This window comes from Tupaia chinensis, unplaced genomic scaffold, assembly GCF_000334495.1.
Source record: "Tupaia chinensis unplaced genomic scaffold, TupChi_1.0 Scaffold000049_1, whole genome shotgun sequence".
NCBI lineage: Eukaryota > Metazoa > Chordata > Mammalia > Scandentia > Tupaiidae > Tupaia > Tupaia belangeri.
The window spans coordinates 1,901,362-1,921,558 of NW_006159507.1; the positions used below are offsets into that span (position 1 = coordinate 1,901,362).

Genomic DNA, 20,197 nt, shown 5'->3' on the forward strand with positions numbered 1-20,197 from the left:
TGTGCATGCATCTCCCAAATCCCAGCAGGATGGAGAAACGGGAAAAGGGATTAAAGCGTGACCGAGGATATGCCTGAAAACTTACCACTATGGAATGTTTTCTTTTTAGGGAGACTATTTATTATAAGAAAGGAAGTCTGACAAAACACTAAGATATGTAAATTCCTGACAGAAATGGTAGGCGAAATAAATACTGAACTAAGCCAACTCTCTTAAAAATGCTGACTTCCGGGCTAAGCACAAGCTGAGGGCGGGGAGGGGTAAGCAGGGCTGCAGACACTGAGGACAGCCCCACTGCTAGGTCCTCCCAGCGCCTGGTCCCCTCCCGTCCCCTCTGATATCAGAGGAGATCAATGAAGAATGTCAATCATGCCATCAGAACTCGGGGTTGAGGGACCAGCAAATGACGTAATGGTTATGTCACTGGAATCCCACGTGGTCAACTGCAGTTCAAGTCCCAGACCTGGTGGCTTAAATCTAATGCCCGGCATGTGTGTGTACATGTCCAAAATCCTGAGGAGAAGGAATTGTGGTGTGACCATACCCACTAGGGGGAGTGATTGGTTGTTTTCTGTCTCTCTGTCTCTCTGTCCAGCGCACACGCCCTATAGCAAAAATCTCTCTCAAAACAAAAAACACTCTGGGTTGAATGCCCTGTGAAAGGAACTCTTTGCTATTCCTGGAGACTTCTAAACTCATGCTCCTGTGAAAGGAGAGTCTTCTACATATTCAAACACTGTTCGTAGTGCCCAGATGGGACTCTCTGTACCCATTCACTCAGTTTTATTACAGCAGATGCTTTTTTGAAGAAAAGATAAATATGGAGGAAAATACTGAACTGGAAAAAGTTTTCTTTTCCATTCTGTTTATTGGTACAATACGAGAAGCTGACAGCCAACTCAATAGAGACGTTCATCTCCTGGATAGAGAAGTTGACGGGAAAATTCACAGGATGGTGGAAAACATGCCTATAACCGGGCAAAAGAGACTTTTCCGGCCATCTGGGAGACAGACTGCTCGTGGAGGAGGGCCAGGTGGCCACCCCTGAGACGTGGGCTCAGGCACACGCGGAGACGGCCTGCCGCCTGTTCTGTTACGACACAGTGCACTTTCTACAGCAGTGAGTGTCGTTAGCCTTAATAAGCCTTTTCCTTCGTTGGCTGGAAATGCTTATGGGTCATTAAGCAAGAAAATCAGTGCAAACAACTTCGATGGCGCTCACTGAAAACCCCTTTTCCAATCCTTCCAGATAATCACTTTTGGTAGGGTAAAGATTTTCTCAATTTGACATTTTCAAATAAAATTAACTTCCAATTTTCTGCATAAGAAAAGTGAGGCGACAGAAACTGAAAAGCATCTGAAAGTACTGATCCGTCTCTGGGAACTAAGAAACTCCCAAAGCATAGCTGGTATGCAGTACTGTACACGTGTTTTAAGCTTTGAAAAGTGACATCCTAAGTTTCCCGTCCAACGAAATCCTTGAGTCGAAAATGAAAGTGTTTCTTAAACCAAAACTAAACATAAAAATCTGCCTTTGAACCAAACCTTAAACTAAGATGGGCCCCCTTAAGGTATAGGATAAATGGCTGGAGAGGGATGCAAACAAGAATCATCCCCTCAGCCCTGCACGGTCATCATATTAAAAGGATATTAATGCAGAAATTAAGCCAGTGAGAGTGCCGAGCGCTGCTGAGCCAAAGAACATTTTGAGGAAGTAGCCAAGGGCTCGTAAAAATGTTTGCCACCCACTGACATCTGACATATTTTTTCTTGTTAAACCTTCAGCTGTGCTAGGAAGTGAAAGAAAACAGAAAGAAGTTAAAATGTTAGGGATAAAGTTCTTAGCAAATTAATTTAGAACTTAAAACTTATTTCTTGTTTATGTCCTCATTCATCCATTCCACCGTTCAGTCAAACGTTTGTGTTTACCTCCTTTGTCCCAGGTACAGTGTTAGTTTCTGGGGGTTCAGAAATGACAGCAAAGTCCCCATCCGTCAGGAGCTCCCCGCGGGTTAGTGAGGGAGGAGAACAAGACGAGAACTCAGGGCAATCTGGGGGCAGCACAGGGCTGGAGAACATAGGACAGGCACCCCGATGACTAGGGGAAGTCAGGAGGGGACTAAGGAGACGGCTGTGTTCAGGTTAGCTAGGGCAAGAAGTCAGCTAGGTGGCAGGGAAAGGAGTCAGCTAGGTGGAGAGATGAGGGAAGCACCACAGGCCGAGGAACAGCACGTGCAGGGAGGCAGGAAGCCCGGCACACGCAGCCAGTGGGCACATTCAAGGACACGGTTCAGTGTAGCTGTAATACAGGGGACAGACTACGGGGGCACAGAGGGGCAGAGGGAGGACAGTGGCAGGAGACAAGGCGAGAGCAGCAGAGCCATGCACGCTGATGGCATTTCCTCCTGAAGGCCCAGGGGAGTGGATGGAAGTGTCTGCAGCACAGGAACCCTGTCATAAAACCTGAAACTGGAGCTACACAAGAAGTCAGAATGGAGTGGAACTGCCCAAAGACAAGGCAGAGGTTCTGGCAGAGGTGCAGGCCCAGAAGGGGAATTTAGGAGGCATTAAAAAGGAAATGAGGGGGGCTGGCAGATGGCGTGGTGCTTAGGGATACCAGACTCCCATATGGCCAACCATGGTTCGAGTCCTTAACCTGGAGGCTTTGCCTTCTCACTTCCTGCCCCCTTCTTGCTCTGTCCCTCTCTGGTCAAATTTATAAATAAGTAAATAAAGTTAAACTAAAAACAAAGGAACTGAGAGAATTTTCCCTTTGCCATAACAGAATAAAGTAAGATGTCAGAAGCCATAAATTCAATTTGAGGTTTTATCTCCAAAGGAAAAATCATGTACTATTAACATGGAGGTATTAAGTCTCTTTCTGTTGATTCTACTTCCTGTGCTCTCCTCTCTCTCCCCTACTGCCCTATCTTTCCAGCTTAAACTCACGCTGGGCACATGTGCATGCGTGCCCAAGATCCTGGAAGAAGAATGGAGAAGGGATTGTGGCCTCATGGTTTGAGATCTCTACAGACAACCCTGTCTTCCTAGAGATATAGTCAGTCTCCATTCACTCAGTGGCCTAATGATCCCTTTAAAATGCACATTTAAAATGACCAGGTTACCATCTTCACAACTTACAGTATCTTGGTGCTTCTAGGAGGGAGTCCAGGCTTTCAGGCACCATGTGGCTCCCTCTGCCCTCATGGCTCCCTGACTTCATCTCTTCCTCATTCAGGGTGGGGTCACTCACCTTTCCCTGGCCCCTTAGTCCCTCAGGTCCTAGGGTTACTGCCCCTCCTCCCCAGGGACACCAGCCCTGTCCCCTTGCTCAGGCTGGCCCACTCAGAGAGCCTCGTGGTGCCTGCCCTTTCCTTCACAGCCTGTGGAAACTTGGTGGATCGGGACCAGCAGTTAGCGTAATGGCTATGTCGCTGGACTCCCACATAGTCGACCGCAGTTCGAGTCCCAGACCTGGTGGCTTAAACTCACGCCGGGCGTGTGTGTGTGTGCGTGCCCAAGATCCCAAGAGGAGAATGGAGGAGAAGGGATTGCGGCGTGGCCATCCCTCCTGGGGGGTGATTTCTCTCCTTCTATCTCTCTGTCTCTCTGTCTGTCTGGCGAGCACACGCACCCTATAGCAAACAAACAAACAAACAAAAAAAAACCTCTCCAAAAAAAAAATCTTGGTGGATCATTCCCTGAGGACAACCGAGCCTGTGCCCATCCCGTTCCCCGCCACATGTTCGGGAACTCGATCACAGTCTACCACACGAATCACACTCCACACATCTCTACTGAGCCAGTAGATGAAAGAATGGCCAATAGCAGTATTCAGCTTTACTGATCAGCATTCTATAACTTGGCATCCTTTTTTTTTTTTTTTTTCAAGGTTTTGCCATAGGGTGCATGTGCTCATCAGAGAGAGAACGAGAGGGAACGTGAGAAATCAAGCCCTGGGGGGAATGGCCACAAAGCAATCCCTTCTCTTCCATTCTCTTCCTGGGATTTTTGGCACACATGCACTCCTGCCTGGCACAATTTTCAAGCCACCAGGTTAAGGACTTGAACTGTGGTTGGCCATGTGGGAGTCCAGCACCTTAACCACAATGCAACCTGCTCACCCCAAATTAGTATCGGTTCAAAGCAGGATAATTGCTGACAAAAACATTAGCTTGATTGAATAACCTCAGGGAGGCTTCCAAGGAGATTCACAGCACAAACTAACATAGTAAAGATTCTGAGAAGTCCTGCAGAAAACAAATAAAGCTTTACAAGAAAGTTCTGACTCACCTGAACGCACTAGCTCCTCTACCCTGTTTTCTTTTCATCAGATCACAACCTGCCTTGGAGAATGCGGGAGCCAACAAGGGCTCTTGTGGAAAAGGTGCTTCTTAAGGCCAAGACCACCTGCCGTTCTCCAATGTGCACCTGTGAACCACAGGCGGGGAGTCCAGCTCCCACCCTGACAACACCACCACAGCTGGTATACAGGCTGGTTCCACTGCTTGCTTTTTCTTTTGTTCTGAACTAGGGGACACATACACTATCCAGAAAGAGGGGTGAGAGGAAGAGGAAGACAAAGAGAAAGAGAAGGTGAGAAAGCACTGCTAATTAGGAGATGGTCATGCTGCATTCCCTTCTCCTCCATTCTTTCAGGATTTGGGGCACATATGCACACGCACTGGGTGTTTTTATCAAGCAGCAGAGTCCAGAACTCAAACCACACAGTTGGCCATGTGGATCCAGCTGTCTTAACCACCAGGCCACTGGCTGGCCCACTGCCTGCTTTTTATACAGAGAAAGCTGAGACAGTAGGCCAGCAACCCGAGTCCCAGACTTGGAAGCTTGCTTTCTTACTTTCACTCTCTCTCTCTCTCTGGTGAGCGCACGTACCCTGAAGAAAATATAAAAAATAATAATAAATAAAATTTAAAAAGTAATTCTTAAAAAAAAAAAAAAAAAGACTGAGACCCAAAGAGAGCAAGTAACTGGATGAGGTTACACAAAAAGTTAACAGCAGGTCCAGGACTGGGGCAATGGTTTCCGTACTCATGACAAATAAAAGGAGAATTTAGAGGACCAGCAGTCGGCGTAATAGCTATGTCGCTGGACTCCCATGTAGTCGACCGCAGTTCAAGTCCCGGACATGGTAGCTTAAACTCACGCTGGGCACATGTGCATGCGTGCCCAAGATCCTGGAAGAAGAATGGAGAAGGGATTGTGGCGTGGCCATCCCCCCTGTGGGGGTGATTTCTTGCGTTTTCTCTCTTCCAGGCAAGCGCACATGCCCTATAGCAAAAAACCTCTCAGACAAAAAGAAAAAAGAATAAAAATGCTGCTTCAGGATCTAGTTCATAAGCTTAAGCCGTAACTGGAGAGAACAAAAGTTTTCCTCTACCGCAGTTATTGTAATACATTGTCATAGCAACAAATCAAAGCTAAAAATAATGTAATTCAAGTTAATGAAAATCAAAAAAAGAAGATACTTTGCTTTCTGGCACTTCTGAAGGTGACATTAAAAAATGGCGGTAACTCATTCACGGATCCAGTTGCAAAGATAAATGTCAGATCATTTTGAAAATTGTTTTATTTTGAAAATGATTATTTCTGAAGTAGACTTGCTGTGAAAAACAAGACGTGCTTCTACCTTATAACCCAGGAAGGGTGACGACAGCTCCCAGCAGCTTTCGGCTTGTTTCGTTTGGAGGACAGCCTGCTGGGCTCGTGTTCTCTGTCTGGAAATGCCCCCCGGGCTTGAGGCCCAGCTCAGGCAGCTCACCTGAGAAGCCTTCCCTGTATCCCTCGCAGCCTTGCGGCTGTGGGCGATTGTGTACTCACCACTACAAGCATCTTTCGCCCATGGGAACTGAGTTTGTCAATCTGGCTAGTCTCTGAGCCACGTCTGGCACCAAAGGCTGATGGCGGAAGCCCAGCCTTTACCACAGGTGAGGACGGTGGGGCGCTGATTCCTAAACCAGCCCCATCTCACTGACAGTGTGCCGGCAGTGGAGGAGGAGGCTGGGAACGCGCTGTTAGATGCACGGGGTCCCCGGATCCAACCACGGAAACCGCTGTCACAGGTCACCTTGGCCTTCAAAGGCACTTTTCTAGTAAGACCCTCTGGCTACTCACAATGACTCCATCACTTCTTATTTTAAAAAGATATTTCCTAAACTCTGGCCTTTTTGTACCAGAGACCAAGAAAAGCTTGGAAAAGGTCCTTCCTCTGACAGATTTTTTTTTTTTTTGCTCTGCTTTAAATAAATCAGAGACAAAGCAACTGAGTTTAGCTCTTCGTGTATAAAAATAACTCATGATGTCACCTCCTAGTTGGGTAAAACTATCACAAATGTTTAATACATGTAGTCAGGATAGGAGATAGAAGGAAAAACCAGAAAGCTAAGCAGCTTTCAAAGTAGATCTAAAATAATACAAAGTACTGCCATCAGGTTTTTCAAAGGTCTTGCAGCATGATGTGTGATAATTTTCTAATAAAAGTCATGGGAGCTTCTGCCAAGAGAAATGCGAGAAAGACAGTAACAGGGAACAGGTTAAACAGAACACAGTAAAAGCACAGAAAGAACACGCTAACCAGTAAAGTGATGCAGTTCAGGGAGGTTTTATCAACTCTCCTCAAAGGCAAAGCTACAGTACAGAATTTGGGGCAGAGGCCCATTTAAATAAAATACTACATGCACTTCCACTAAATTGTTCACCAGGATTATCTCTGGGCAGTAACAATGTGCGTGTGATTTTTCTTTCTTTACTTTTTGTTTGTCTGGTTTCCAAATTTTCTATGACAAATATACAAAGCTGAGTCAGCTGGATTCTAAAGCCTGAGCTTTCTCCACTCTGGGATGCCATTTTATTCAAACATGAGAATTATGAATGCAGTCCATGATAAAGCTTTCAAGGAAATGCTCTCTACCACAGAATGGTTATGCTTAGCAAGGAATCCCACAACAGAGGAAACGGTCAGTACTCAGATAGATGGCGATCCTATTCTCTACTGGAGATGCAACTGGCTTCTAAATGCTCTCGGTGCATCTCTGATGCACTGTCCACGGCTCCTTTCTCTGCCTGCTTTGACTCTGCCTTCTCTATTTTTTGGGCAAAATTCTTTAGCTCTCAAATATGCTAATGGCCACCATGAAATGCAGACTAGGGCTGGCTCCATGGTACAGGAGTAATACTCTGCTCATGAGAATCTGGATCCATGCAGCGGCCATGGCTCGAATCCCAGACCAGATCAGCCTGAAACATGGCCAGGCACAGGCAAGAGTGCCCAGGAACGGACTCGACAGGCTGGCGGACTAGAGGAAGGGGGCTGTGGCGTGACCAGACCCCACGGATGGTGCCCCTGTACCCCCTGCATGTGCACATACTATCACGGATAAATGGAAAATATTTTTTTAAAGCAAAGTCCTCAGGAAATAGCCCTGCGGCAGATAAAGGCATTTGAGATAACCTTAGAAGCATTTCCTTTCCCACTTGACATTCAAAAAAGATTTACAGTTTCCCAAGTAGCTTTATGCAACAGCATCTTAAGGCAGGATGCGTGAGAGCCCTGCTCCCTATCTCACAGTTGGCCTCTGCCTATTGCTTTTGTTTCCAACAACACTCAACACTTATCCCTGGATTTCATCACCATCTGGGGACCTATTTTTTTTTTTTTTTTTTTTTTGCTATAGGGCACATGCACTGGCCAGTGAGAGAGACAAAGAGAAAGAGGAACTTCTTAAAAACCCAAGCTCTGGGGGCCAGGCGCTGGACTCCCACATGACTGACAAGTGTTCAAGTCCCAGGCCTGACAGCTTGCTTTCTAATTTTCCCTCTTTCTCTCACTCTCTCGCTCTATCTTTCTCTGGCCAAATTAAGACGAGATAAATGAAGTTAAATAAAATAACTCTTAAAAAAAAAAAAAAAGAAAGAAAACAAGCTCAGGGACCAGAAGGTGGCATAGTGGTGAAGGTGCTGGACTCCCACATGACAGACATTGGTTCAAGTCCTGGACCCAGCAGCTTGAAAATCATGCTGGGTGTGTGTGCGTGCAGGCATGCACGCAGAAGGTCCCAGGAGGAGAATGGAGAAGAGACTGTGGTGTGGCCATCACCCTGAGCGGGATTCCTCACTCCCTCCGTCTCTTTCTGAGGAATGTACCTGTCCTGTGGCTAAAACCTTAAAAAGATAAAACAAACCCAAGTTCTTGGGACTCACTCCAGAACAAAGGAGTGAAAATCTGAAACTCTGTAGGTAGGGCTGGGGATGCCACATTTAATAACAGCTTCAGTGATGCTGAGGAGAAGCCGGGCTCAGAAACCACTGGGCTAAAAGATGGGTCACAGGAGGTGGATTTTCCTCCCCTAGTCACCCTGGACCTGACAGTATTCCTGCAACACACTGAGGCTCGTGTTGAAGTGAATTAAAATGAAGACCAGGCCTGAAGAAACCTGAGCAGTTAGGCCTATTAAGTGTTCTCAAACTGCAAACACAAGTAGAACTTGCCTTGGCTAACTGCTAATAAATGCTTACGTTACACGACCAACTGACAACTGTGACGAGGGACTTTCCGAAAAGTCCCTGAAAAGGGGGCATCTGTGTAAATGCCAAGCAATGTCTTCATTTCATTTCAGTGTTTTCCCAGTAAATACTTGTCTTCAATGTTTTGCCACTGAAAAACTAAACCTCTTTAATTCTGGCATTCCCCAATTCACAAGTAGATTCTTATTCAAATAAATTCTCTAAAATTGTATTGTGTCCAGCCAGTCCTATAGCCTTGTGGTGAAGGGAGCTAGATCCCACAAGGCAGACTGTAGTTTGAACACTGGCCCCGGTGGCTTAACAGGCCAGGCGCATGTGCATGCATGCCCCAAATCCCCACAGGATGGAGAAGGGATTGAGGCACAATTCTCCTTCTGGCAAGGGCATATGCCCTCTGGCAATATAAAAAAATGGTTTTATTGTGTCTCAGACTTTCTTTTAACACTTATCAGGACGGAAAGACGGAGGGAGACAGCAGGTAAGCCAACCACCCAGAGCACAAGCAACTGCACACACACAGCCGGGTGGAAACACCTGGCCCTTGTCAGAAGGATGTCCAGTTCTGTCACTGGAAGGGAGCAGCCCTCGTCCCCCAGCCCTGAGCTTACTTGGTCAGGACAATGGAGACCGCATCATTGAGGATACTTTCTCCGAACACCAGCATGTTCAGCACCGGGTCCACGTGGAGTGCGTTGAAGATAGCAATGGTGGCCACTGGGTCGACGGCAGAGATGAGGGAGCCAAATGCAAAACTGTAAGAGAGGGGGTGCACTCTAGGCTGCCTGCCACATGGTGTGCGCGTGAGAGCACTGAGGTCAGAGTTGTGCTGGGCAGAAGGCAGGATGGCACACGCCGGAGCTGATGCAACCGCAGGTGACAGCTTACAAGGGGACTTGTGCAAAAACGGAATTCGGATACGACTCTTTTGGTGCAAAAAAAAACAAAGAAAATCCATGAATAGTTCCTTCATTTTACTCATTTTCTTGAACTCTTTGAAGACCCCTCATGTTTCTGTCAGTACGCACCGGGTGGAGTGGCAAAAGGCCCATTCCAAAACGGATTGGGACTGGCCCCGCTTCCTGCCATCAGCACTGACACTTTATTTTGACCAGTGATGGATGGAAGACTTATTTTTTTGTTTTTACTTCATTTTTTATTTTGGAAGACTTGCTTACACATTTGACATACTGTCCAGCCCTCTAGGTCAGAGATGCCAGAACCAAGTGGCCTGTGAGCTTGTGGGTCTGACCTCTGCTCTGCCCAGCCACCGGTCATCAGTGTGCCATCTGTGACCAACCCAGACGCCATGCGTTCACAGCATCTAACGAAGCGCCAAGAGCCAGCAGCAACTCCAGCATGGTCCAGGGACTGGGCGCTGGGCGGCAGACACCAACACTGCTGCCGTCCCCTAGCCAGACCAGCAGTCTCCCCAGCAGTACCGTAAAGCTGGAACCCCTTCTGCAGTGACGTATTAGTGACCCAGCACATCTCTGCACTGGGGTGAACAGGAACTGCAAGCATTGTTGCGGCACTTACCGTGTCCCAGGCACTGCTCTAAGTACCTGCACAGTAACTCTCCTAGAGGATCCTCACAGCAGAGTACTGGCGAGCACTACCACGGCCACGGTTAGAGAAGGAGCACTGAGGGATGAGGCAGTGTGTCCGAGGTCTCGGCTAAAGGGAGAGCAGCAGTGCCAGGCTCCACATAGGCTCCTGGGCCCCGAGTCAGCGCTCAACCTCTGCAGCAGGTGCAGCAACACCCAGAGACCAGGACAGACTTGGAAACAGCAAGCAGGATGCAGGAGACAAACTGGGGTCACGTGAGGAAGAGTCCTCTGCTGTGTGTGGGGCATTTAGGCTGGGGCTCAGAAAGGCCTTTCTGGAAACCAGCAGATGACATAATGGTTATGTTGCTAGACTCCCCTGTAGTCGACTGCAGTTCAAGTTCTGGACCCGGTGGCTTGAAACTCACACTGAGCGCATGTGAGTGTGTGCCCAAGGTCCTGAGAGTGAAATGGAGAAGGGATTGTGGTATGGCCATCCCCCCTGGAAGGTGATTTCTTGCTTTCTGTCTCTCTGTCTCTCTGGTGAGCGCACGCCCCTATAGCAAAAACCTCTCTCTAGAGAAAAGAAGAAAGGCCTCTCTGAAGAGACACCTACTGAGCAAGGACCCACCTGATAAGAAGTGCTGGCCAGGCCAAGGTCTGGGGCAGAGGTAACAAGCGACCCTGAGGACAGAGCTAGCCTGGCTCTCTGAGAAACAGAGGAAGGTACACGTGCAGCAGAGAGCGCGGGCACAGGGAGGGCAGATGTCAGGAGTGGCAAGGGGGGGCAGGCCAGCGCCCAGGGGCCTTGGGGGCCACAGGAGTCCGATGCGTCATCTCAGTCCACGTGCACCGTCCTTGGCATTCTCACCAGCCCTCCATTCCCTCAAGCTGCATGTCTGGCACCGCCTTCTTCTGGACTTGGCAGAGTGAATGGTCTGCCCACTTCCTCAACACGAGGTAAGACAGGAGACCAAGGATGTGGCCTGCGTCAAGGCCTTGGGCTGAGACCATCAGTCACGTGCCCCCCAACCCCCCCGCTGAGCTCGTGGTCTGGCAGAGAAGAGGGCACCGTGTGGCCTGGGACAGGGGCCAACTCCGTCATCATGTCACTGGGTGGCCTTGAATGACCTGACTCTGCAGGCATGGAGGGGTGCTGACCCAAGGAAATCCCGGGCTGCCCTGCCAGTTTCGGTTCTCTCCATAATCAGTCATCTGCCTTTCCGTTTCCACAGCAGCTACCCTGAGGTGACCGAAGTGACTGCACCCAGGGCAGCCTGTGGGTCCAGACTGAGGACCAGACCTCAAGGATGGTCTCAGCTCAGCGCTCAGTGCCTGGACTTTGCCCGACCTCCCAGAGGTCCTCACGTGCACCTGAGCTGCCTGTCCTCGCTGTGGCTCCCAGGGGTGGACACTGCTTTTGTCCTGGATGCCTCCCCAGGATCCGAACCAAGCATGGCCCGGAGGAATTTGCTGAGGGCCAGCATGGAGGAAGGAGGCTAGAGGGAGGGAGGGAGGGAAGGAGGGAGGGAGGGAGGGAGATAGGTCACTCTCATCACCCACACGACATCACGAGGAACCACGAAGGAGAAAGACATTGAAAAAGTACATCCTAGGGCCAGCAGGTGGTGTGAAGGTTAGGGCAGCTGGATCCCACATGGCTGACAGCACGGGTTAAGTCCTGGACCCAGCGGCTTGGAAAACACGCTGGGCCTGTGTATGTGCTCTGTCCCTTCTCCATTTCTCCTGAAGGGAGAGCAGCAGATGGCATAATGGTTACGTCGCTGGACTCCCATGTAGTCAAGTACAGTTCAAGTCCTGGACCTGGTGCCTTAAAATTCATGCTGTGCGTGCGTGTGTGCCCAAAATCCTGAGAGGAGAACGAAGGAGAAGGGATTGCGGTGTGGCCACCCCCCCCAAGAGGTGATTTCTCACTTCCTTTCTCTCTTATTTCTCTGGCAAGCACATGTGCCCTTTAGCAAAAATCTCTCTTAAAAAAAATAAAATAAATAAAAGATATAAAGTAGAAAGTGTATCCTGAAGGGTGGCCAAGGTGAGGGGGGACCCAGAGAGCCCAGGCCAGGCTGCAAGCTGCATGCTGACTGCGAGCAGCTCTCCTGGCCTGCCTCTCAGTCCAGGCGGGGCAGTAAGTGGACAGCGCCCACTGTCCTTGCCCAGCACCCCTCCCCCATGCTCCATCTTTGTAATCTCATGGGGCTCCAGGATTGTGTATGGAGCCTAACCCTGGCCAAGGAAGCCCTCACCAGGCACTGACCAGCACACAGGGAAGAGGCTGGCCCTCTGGGCAGGGAGGACTGGAGTGAGGGTGACGTGGGCCAGGAGCCTGGTGGGGCAAGTGTGCTGAGGAGGAAGGTGTTCAGGGAGGAGTGGGCTGAGACCCAGAGGGTCGAGACATTCCCAACAGAAGCCATCATTGGGGATGCAGTGGTTCTACGACAATAAACTTTTTTTTCCCTGAGTCCTATTAGGTTGGAAAGGGCCTGGCTCTCCATTTTGTCACTATCCTGATATTCTGAACTGGAAATCAGAGAGTAGGCACTGTGGGGCGACCTGCTGACTGAGGGACAGGCAGATGGAGACACATGGACTAGCGCAGACCTAGCACAATGGTGGCTGTCGACCTAGGCGATGGTACCTGGGCATCCGGGCCAACTCTCCGCCTGCTGTGTGTGTCTGAAATTTCCACAGTGAAAAGCTGAGGAGTGGGTCAGCTGGTGGTGTGGTGGTTCAGGCAGCTGGATCCCACATGGCCGACAATGTGATTCACGTTTAAGACCCGGTGGCTTGAGAGAGATGCTGGGTGCATGTGCGTGTGTGCTCAAAATCCTGGAAGGAGAAACAGAGAGACTGTGGCATGACCACCCCCATGGGGGTGCATGTACACTCTCTCTCCAGTGGGCACATGTACCCTCTGGCAAAAATTTTTAAAAAAAGAAAAAGTTATAGAGAAATGCTTTGTTTAAATCATATAACATATTTAGCTTTGACTGGGAATCTAGACTAGGGCAGTGTATTTCTGACAATGAGCAGATAAAATCTGAAATATGAACTGCCTGGATCAGAGGTGGGTATCTAAGGGGTCATTTAACCTGGACACGAGCTGTTCCATGTCACACCTCATGACTCAGTTGTTTTCTCAATTTCTAGCAGGTGCATGCACTTGCCAGAGAAAGACACAGAGACAGAGAAAGAGTCATCACCCTCCCCGAGAGGCACATAGTCACGCCACAATCGCTCTTCCTCCATTTCTCTACCTTACTGGGATCTGGGGCATGCGTGCACACGTGCCCTGTGTATTATTTAAGTTGCCAGGGCCAGGATTTGAACTGCAGCCAGTCATGTGGATTCTGGCTCCTTAACCACTAGGCTACTGGACCAGCCTACAAACCACATGTCTTTTTTGTTATTGTTTTTTGTATAGGGCACACATACTTGCCAGAGAAAAAGAATGAGAGAAACCACCCTTCAGGGCTGCAATTCCTTCTATTCACATTTCCCTTGGGATTTTGGGCACACACACACACACACACACACACACACACACATGTGCCCAGCATGGTTTTTAAGCCACTGGATTTGGGACTCCAACTGAGCAGTCGACCATATGGGATCCGGTGCCTGAATGTCCATAATACCTGCTGGCCCCCTGACCCAGTCTTTTTTTTTTAATTAAAAAATTTAATTTAATTTATTATTATTGTTTTAAATTTTTCTATTGGGCATGTGCACTCACCACAGAGAGAGAGAGACAGAAAATGAGAAAGCAAGTCGCTAGGTGTGGGACTTGAACTGCACTCAAACTGAGTCTAGTATCTTAACTACCGCGTCACCTGCTGGCCCCATCCCAGTTTTTAAAAAGGCCAAAAGCTATAAGTTCAACTTGAAAATGTGTTTTATTTCATTACCTCCAAAGAGCAGCATCAACAAAATGAAAAGGAAATAGGCCAGGTAAGGAAATAATTCAGGATATTTAAGAGTGAACTCTCCAGCAAAAATATCACTAAAATAAAACTTGTGCAACAAAATTACTTTTATGCATTCCAAGGACAGAGGTTGCAATGAGGGGTCTGTGGTCTCATGTTTCGGCACGCATGGTGCTTTTTGTTGCTATTTAGGAAAATTGAGTAAGTTGTCAGCATTTCAAAATTGCTCTCTCCAAAACATTCCCTATAAAAATCTAGACATTTATCTAGTGTCTTTTTGAGGGAAAAAAAAAAATCTAGTAATCCTGGGCCCATATTCCACATGGAAATTACCAGGTGGAGCTGAGAAGTGGTTTCCCCAGACAGGTGTACCTGGCACTGGTCACTGTCCCACCTGGAGGCTAACACCTGGCCAGCTCCCCTCCAGTAAGGGCTCTTCCAGGTCCCCAGACTGGGGGTTTACAGCCTCAGAGCAAGGCCCATTCGGGGGACAATCACGTTCTATCTTTATGAATTATTTGATTTTATTATTCTTTTTAAAATTTGCTATAGGCACATGTACTCATCAGAGAGACAGAGAGAGAAAGAGAAAGTGAGAAAGCAAGCCACCAGGTTTGGGACTCAAACCACGGTTGGCCATATAGGTGTCTGCTGCCTTATCACCACACCACATGCTGGCCCCAGGAAGATCACTTTCTAATGGGCAAGGAAATATCTGTACAAGGACAGGGAAACCCTCCTTGCTCTCACTCTGCCGGTCTATGGGCAACTTTTTTCCTTCTTCCCACCTCAACATCCTAACAACCCATTCAACTCAATTTCACAAAGAAGTATCCAGCACTGTCTGTATCTCTGCCCAGGTCCTTGCCCCCACCCCTCCCAGAAGTTAGAAGGCTTGCATGCTGTGACACTTCCTCTCCTGTCACTGGGTTTAGGGCATTTCTTTTCACTTGGAAAACCCCTATGAACACAGGGACTAGTTCTACGTAATCTCCAGCTCCACAGAATATGAACGTGACCTTCACTAGCTTCTTACAACAAAAGCTCGGGAAGTCTCGGGCTGGGGTGGTTACGGGAAGGACTAACACGTCCCTCACAGGCACATTTCCTGCCTCGGCCTAGAGGCGAAGAAATAGGGTGCCCCGAGGGGAAGCTGGCTGTGGACTGAGAAAGGACAGATGGAGAAAAGCAGGTCGGACACACCGGACCACTCTGAGGGAGATGACCACGGCTGCGAGCCGTTCTGGGCTTATTCCTTCATAGGGAGGTAAAGCTGCGTGCTTTCTACACTGACCGCAGCTGGGGTCATCTAAACAAGTCTCTCCTGGCCACCTCCGGCCAGCACGCAGGTTTCTTCTATTCGTACCACCCAGCAGTACTCTGTTAGAGCTTCCGCTTGCCCTGCAGTGTCAGTGCAAAGACTGTATCTACTTCAAGGCGCTCCCTGCAATTTCCCATGGAAACGGTTCCAAGATTCTAGTCCCAAGTTGCTCGGTTGCTGCTACAGATGGAAAGCTCTGGCTGGCTCCACAGGAAGACCTTGGCCCTGTTCCCCAGCCATGCCCCAAGAGCAAACCGAATGCTGACAGTGGACACAGAAACTCCGAGCGAGGCCGCATACTGGTGGGCCTTCTCAGCGAGGGGACACCAGGCTGCACCCTGCCCAGGCACTGTTGCAGCACTAGAGCTGGCACCATCTGAGAGAAAGCTGCCTGGGGGGCTTCTGGCTAAGCCAGTTATCGGAGTTCCTGGATGGGGCTCCAAGGCAGCAGCTCACTGGGCAGTGCTCACTGGAATGGCTTCAGATGCAAGGGATATCCACAATAGAGCCCTTGACCCTGCCTGCTTTCCCCCAGGCTTGGAGGGGACCCCACGGCAGATTCCCACCTCCCTCCACATTCCAAACCTCATCTATAAAGAAGACTATATTTCATTATGGCTACTGGAAAGCCTTAGAAATGAGCCAAATATGATTCTTAATAATAATAAAGTACAGTAGGGCAGTGTGTGTGTGTGTGTGTGTGTGTGTGTGTGTGTGTGTGTACATGTGCGTGCAGGTAGGGCAGTTCAGGGACAAAATTATTCCCTCCAGAGTTTAAACTAAATCCATCACTTTAATCAGGTCTGATCAGGGATCTTCAAAAGTCCTCAATATAACTATGGTTCATTTCAGACACTAATTCCGAAAGGGTTGGGGCGACAGAGAAGTAGACCACACCCAGGAAGCAATGTGAAGAACGTCTCCTGAGTGTGAAAAGCGGTCACATGGCGTTACGGTGTGAAAGATTTACCTGTCTGTCATGTTGAGTTTAGAGATTACGTCAGCCTGCAAAATAAAACACACAAACACATAGACACAAAAAAGAACCCTGGAGAACAGTCAAGAAGATTACAATGTCCATTAGTGCTTTACTACAAACTAATAAGGACATTAATCTTCAGTCCCCAAACCACTTGAGAAATAAAGAATGCTGCTAAGTCGTCGCTGAAGCGTGCTCGGATCCCCACACAGCAGAAGTGTGGGGCGGAGTGCTGCCGTGCTAGAAGCCCACTTCATTGTCCTTTCCTTTGTAAAGTGTATTCTTATTTGATACTGAGAGCTGAGCAATGAAGAAAGTTATAGGACAGACTTTTCTTGGTGCCTCTGAGGCAGCAATAAAGTTGAAAATCAGATGAAATGGGCTTTAGCAATCAAGAGAAAAAACAGCAACACAGTAAGGGAAACTGGCCAGTCACCAGATCCCGAAACTTCCACTTAGTTTTCAGAACCGAGGCAGGCAGACTTTCCACGACTGACACCCCGCGAGAAGAACTCTGACGTTCATGGTCATGCATACCACAAAACACACACACTCCCTTCCAGGTCCATTTGGCTTAAATCAGTTCAAATTGTTTCAAAACCCAGAGTACAGACTATCCAATTGGCACAGCTGGGTAGGGGTGAGGCCATGGTGGAAAACACTTTGTAATTCTACGGGTGGACAGTTTAGAACTGAGTGAACAGACTGGGACCCATCTTCGAGTTTAAAATGCAACTTTTTATCACAAAAACAGTGTTCCACCCCAACTCAGTCTGCTTGATGCAGTTGATGGCGTTACAATGGGAAGATCTACTGTGCCTCATGTGAGCTGGGGCTTCCTCTCAGGGCATTAACTCCAAAGTGAACAGGGACCCATGAGACATCCCTACCCCCACACCCTGTGCTGGCTCGGAGAACAGAAAAGTTCCAAAGTTTTTCAAAGATGTTTTTCTTACCTGACCCAGAAAATAAATTCCTCCACCTACTACAAAGGCGGAGATTGCCGTACCAAACACAGCAAACAGGGTGATGGAACCAATGTTCTGAAAGAAGTTACCCTGTTTGAAAGAGCAGAAATCAGAGAAAAATGAGAGATGCAGGCTTGGTCACTGAAGGCCAGGCCCACAGCTCACCCTCCTCCCAGCCTGGAAACTAGGGAAGGGCACCATCAGCCCCTTTGGCAAGCTGGACCTGAAAGACTCCTGCACCCCACAAGCACTGCAGCGTCCCCGTGACACTGACCCCTCCCTGCTTGCTCCGTCATCATTGCTCATCTACAAGATGTTCTTTGCAATGGATGAGACAGGTCCAGGCTGTTGCCTAGTGGTTAAGGGAGCTGGATCCCATATGGTCAACCACATGGTTCAAATCTTGACCTGTGGCTTATAAAGTATGCTGAGCATGTATGCATGTGTGCCCAAAGCGCCAAAAGGATCGAGAAGTAGAGAAGAGACTGCAGCATGACCATGGCTACTGAAGGGGGCTTTTTTTCTTTTCCTCCCTTCTTCTGTCTCTCTGGCAAGCACATGTGCCCTCTGGGAATAATACACACACACACACACACACACACACACACATATATGACTGATCGGTCTTGATCAATTTACAGGGATCTAATTCTGATATATTTTATACAATTGGGTAATATTAATCTAGATACTGAAAACTTAGACAAATTCAAGTTACCACACTAAAAGAACTCCCTCTGCTACATACAGCAAATGCATGTGTTTTTCTGGATAAACTTCCTACTTTTTATAGGACATTTACAGTTTAAAGAACCCGTAGCTTCCTCTTCATGCATACAAGCTAATGATAATCTTGGTGAAGTGTGTATCCCTAGTCCAAGTTTACCTGGGCAAATATGGCAAAAATTAAAATGTAACATTCAAAGTCAACTTTAAAACAAAAGTTTATTCAGTTATTACTTCCATGAGTGAAAGAAAGACAATCCCCCTAACAGGGTCTCTGACATTACTGATCCACTCCCAGCCCTGGCCAGCCGGGATCACGGGCGTGTTTGTGCCCAGAATACTCAAGGAGGTCTCTGGACACAAACCTAGAACCTCCCAGGTGGGCCTGACACGGTGCCGAGCACCATGGGTCAGCACAGCACCGTGTCACCTCGCAGCCCCTCTCGTCAACTTTCTATCTTCGTTGGAAGGGAAAAGGAAGTAAACATGTCTCTGAACTAGGGTTTCTAATGCACATCATCCCTTTCACAGAAACTCACAATTTCTGATGCAATGTCATCTTCAAAGAAATGTTTTTTCTTTTCTATGTTTTCCCAGAGGGCACATGAGCTTGACAAACAGAGAGGGAGGGAGAAAACACTTCCCAGTGGGATGTGATCATGCCACTAACCCTTCTCCATTTCTCCATCCTGGTGGGATTTGGGGCACACATGCACCCTGGAGTCTGGCATGTTTTCAAGCCACCAGGGCTGGGATTCAAACCACACAGTCAGCCATGTGAGATGCACCTCCCTTCACCACCAGGCTACAAAGCTGGCTTAAAGGAATGTTTTTCTTTTCTTTTTTTTGAGAGGTTTTTGCTATAGGGTGCGTGCGCTCGCCAGAAAGACAGAGAGACAGAAAACAAGAAATCACTCCCCGGGGGGATGGCCACACCGCAATCCCTTCTTCTCCATTCTCCTCTCGGGATCTTGGGCACGCATGCACACATGCCTGGCATGAGTTTAAGCCACTGGGTCCAGGACTCGAACCACAGTCAGCTACATGGGAGTTCAGCGAACCACGGTCGGCTACATTACGCTAACTGCTGGTCCCAAAGAAATGTTTTTCTAAGAAACTATTATTTTCCTTAAATTGTGAACAAACTTATATCCCTCCCCTCCAATAAAGAAATGAGACAATAAAAACTTTACATGCTATAATATTCAAATATCATGCTTTCAATCCAAAATTAAACTAATTTCCTCAGCACTGTTTTGGAATATTTTTCAGAATCTACTTACAGTTCTCTTACAGTTATACAATGACTTTGAGGAGATACTGACATTCTGTTTCTTATCATTTGTTTTTCATGTTTTTAAGCCACCAGGGCCAAGATTCAAACCACATGGCCAGTCATGTGTTATCCCGCTCCTTAAACCACAAGGCCACAGGGCTGGCCCAGTATCATTAACAATAATACTTTAACTCCTTGTTAGAATTATCACTACAAGCAGCAGCACTCCATTTATTCATCATGGTGTATGCACATTTGCTTCTTTTGCCTAGTATAAATCTCAAAACAACCTGAGATGGAAGGTTTTGCATTTTTGTTTGTTTGTTCACTTGTTTTTTCCATTTCTCCTCTAGAAAAAGGAACCTGTAAAAAGCAGCCAGTGCTTAGACCTGTGTCTGGCTCTAAAGTCCAGGCTCTTCTCTCTCTAAGGATTGGCCTGATCTTAGCCCTTCCAACCTTTACAATTTTTTATTCACATTCACAAAATAACTATTGTATTATTAATAATTTCATCTAAGTTAAATCACCTAATTTTAAAACTTAAATACATTTTTTTTTATTTATTTATTTTGTCAGAGGGCATATGCACTCATTGGAGAGAGACAGATAGGGGAGGGGAGGAGTGAGAAAGCGCTCCCCGTGAGGATGGTCATACCACAATCTCATCATTCTCCTCTCAGGATTTTGGGCCAGCATGTTTTGCAAGGTGTGAAGTCTGGAATTTGAACCATGGAGTCGGCCATGTGAGATCCAGCTGCTTTAACCACCTTGCCATTGGCTGGCCTTATATTTATTTATTTTTAATCCTTTTTTTAATTGCCAGAGAGATGTGTGCTTGCCAAAGACAGAGAAAGAACCTCAAATGGGGTCTGGTCATGTTGCAATCTCTTTTCCA

At 47.8% G+C, this 20,197-nt stretch overlaps 1 protein-coding gene across 2 annotated transcripts in view; it reads right to left on the reverse strand.

The window, feature by feature from the left end:
* SLC9A8 (solute carrier family 9 member A8) overlaps window positions 1-20,197 on the reverse strand; it is a 93,278-nt gene that overhangs the window by 28,193 nt on the left and 44,888 nt on the right. For both annotated transcript variants that reach the window (XM_006141277.3, XM_027775115.1), the window contains exons 6-9: window positions 17,289-17,390; window positions 16,324-16,358; window positions 9,153-9,296; window positions 1,652-1,790 (exon numbers count right to left, since the gene is read on the reverse strand). In XM_006141277.3, coding sequence (XP_006141339.1) covers window positions 1,652-1,790; window positions 9,153-9,296; window positions 16,324-16,358; window positions 17,289-17,390 — 420 coding nt within the window. The remainder of the gene's footprint in view (window positions 1-1,651; window positions 1,791-9,152; window positions 9,297-16,323; window positions 16,359-17,288; window positions 17,391-20,197) is intronic.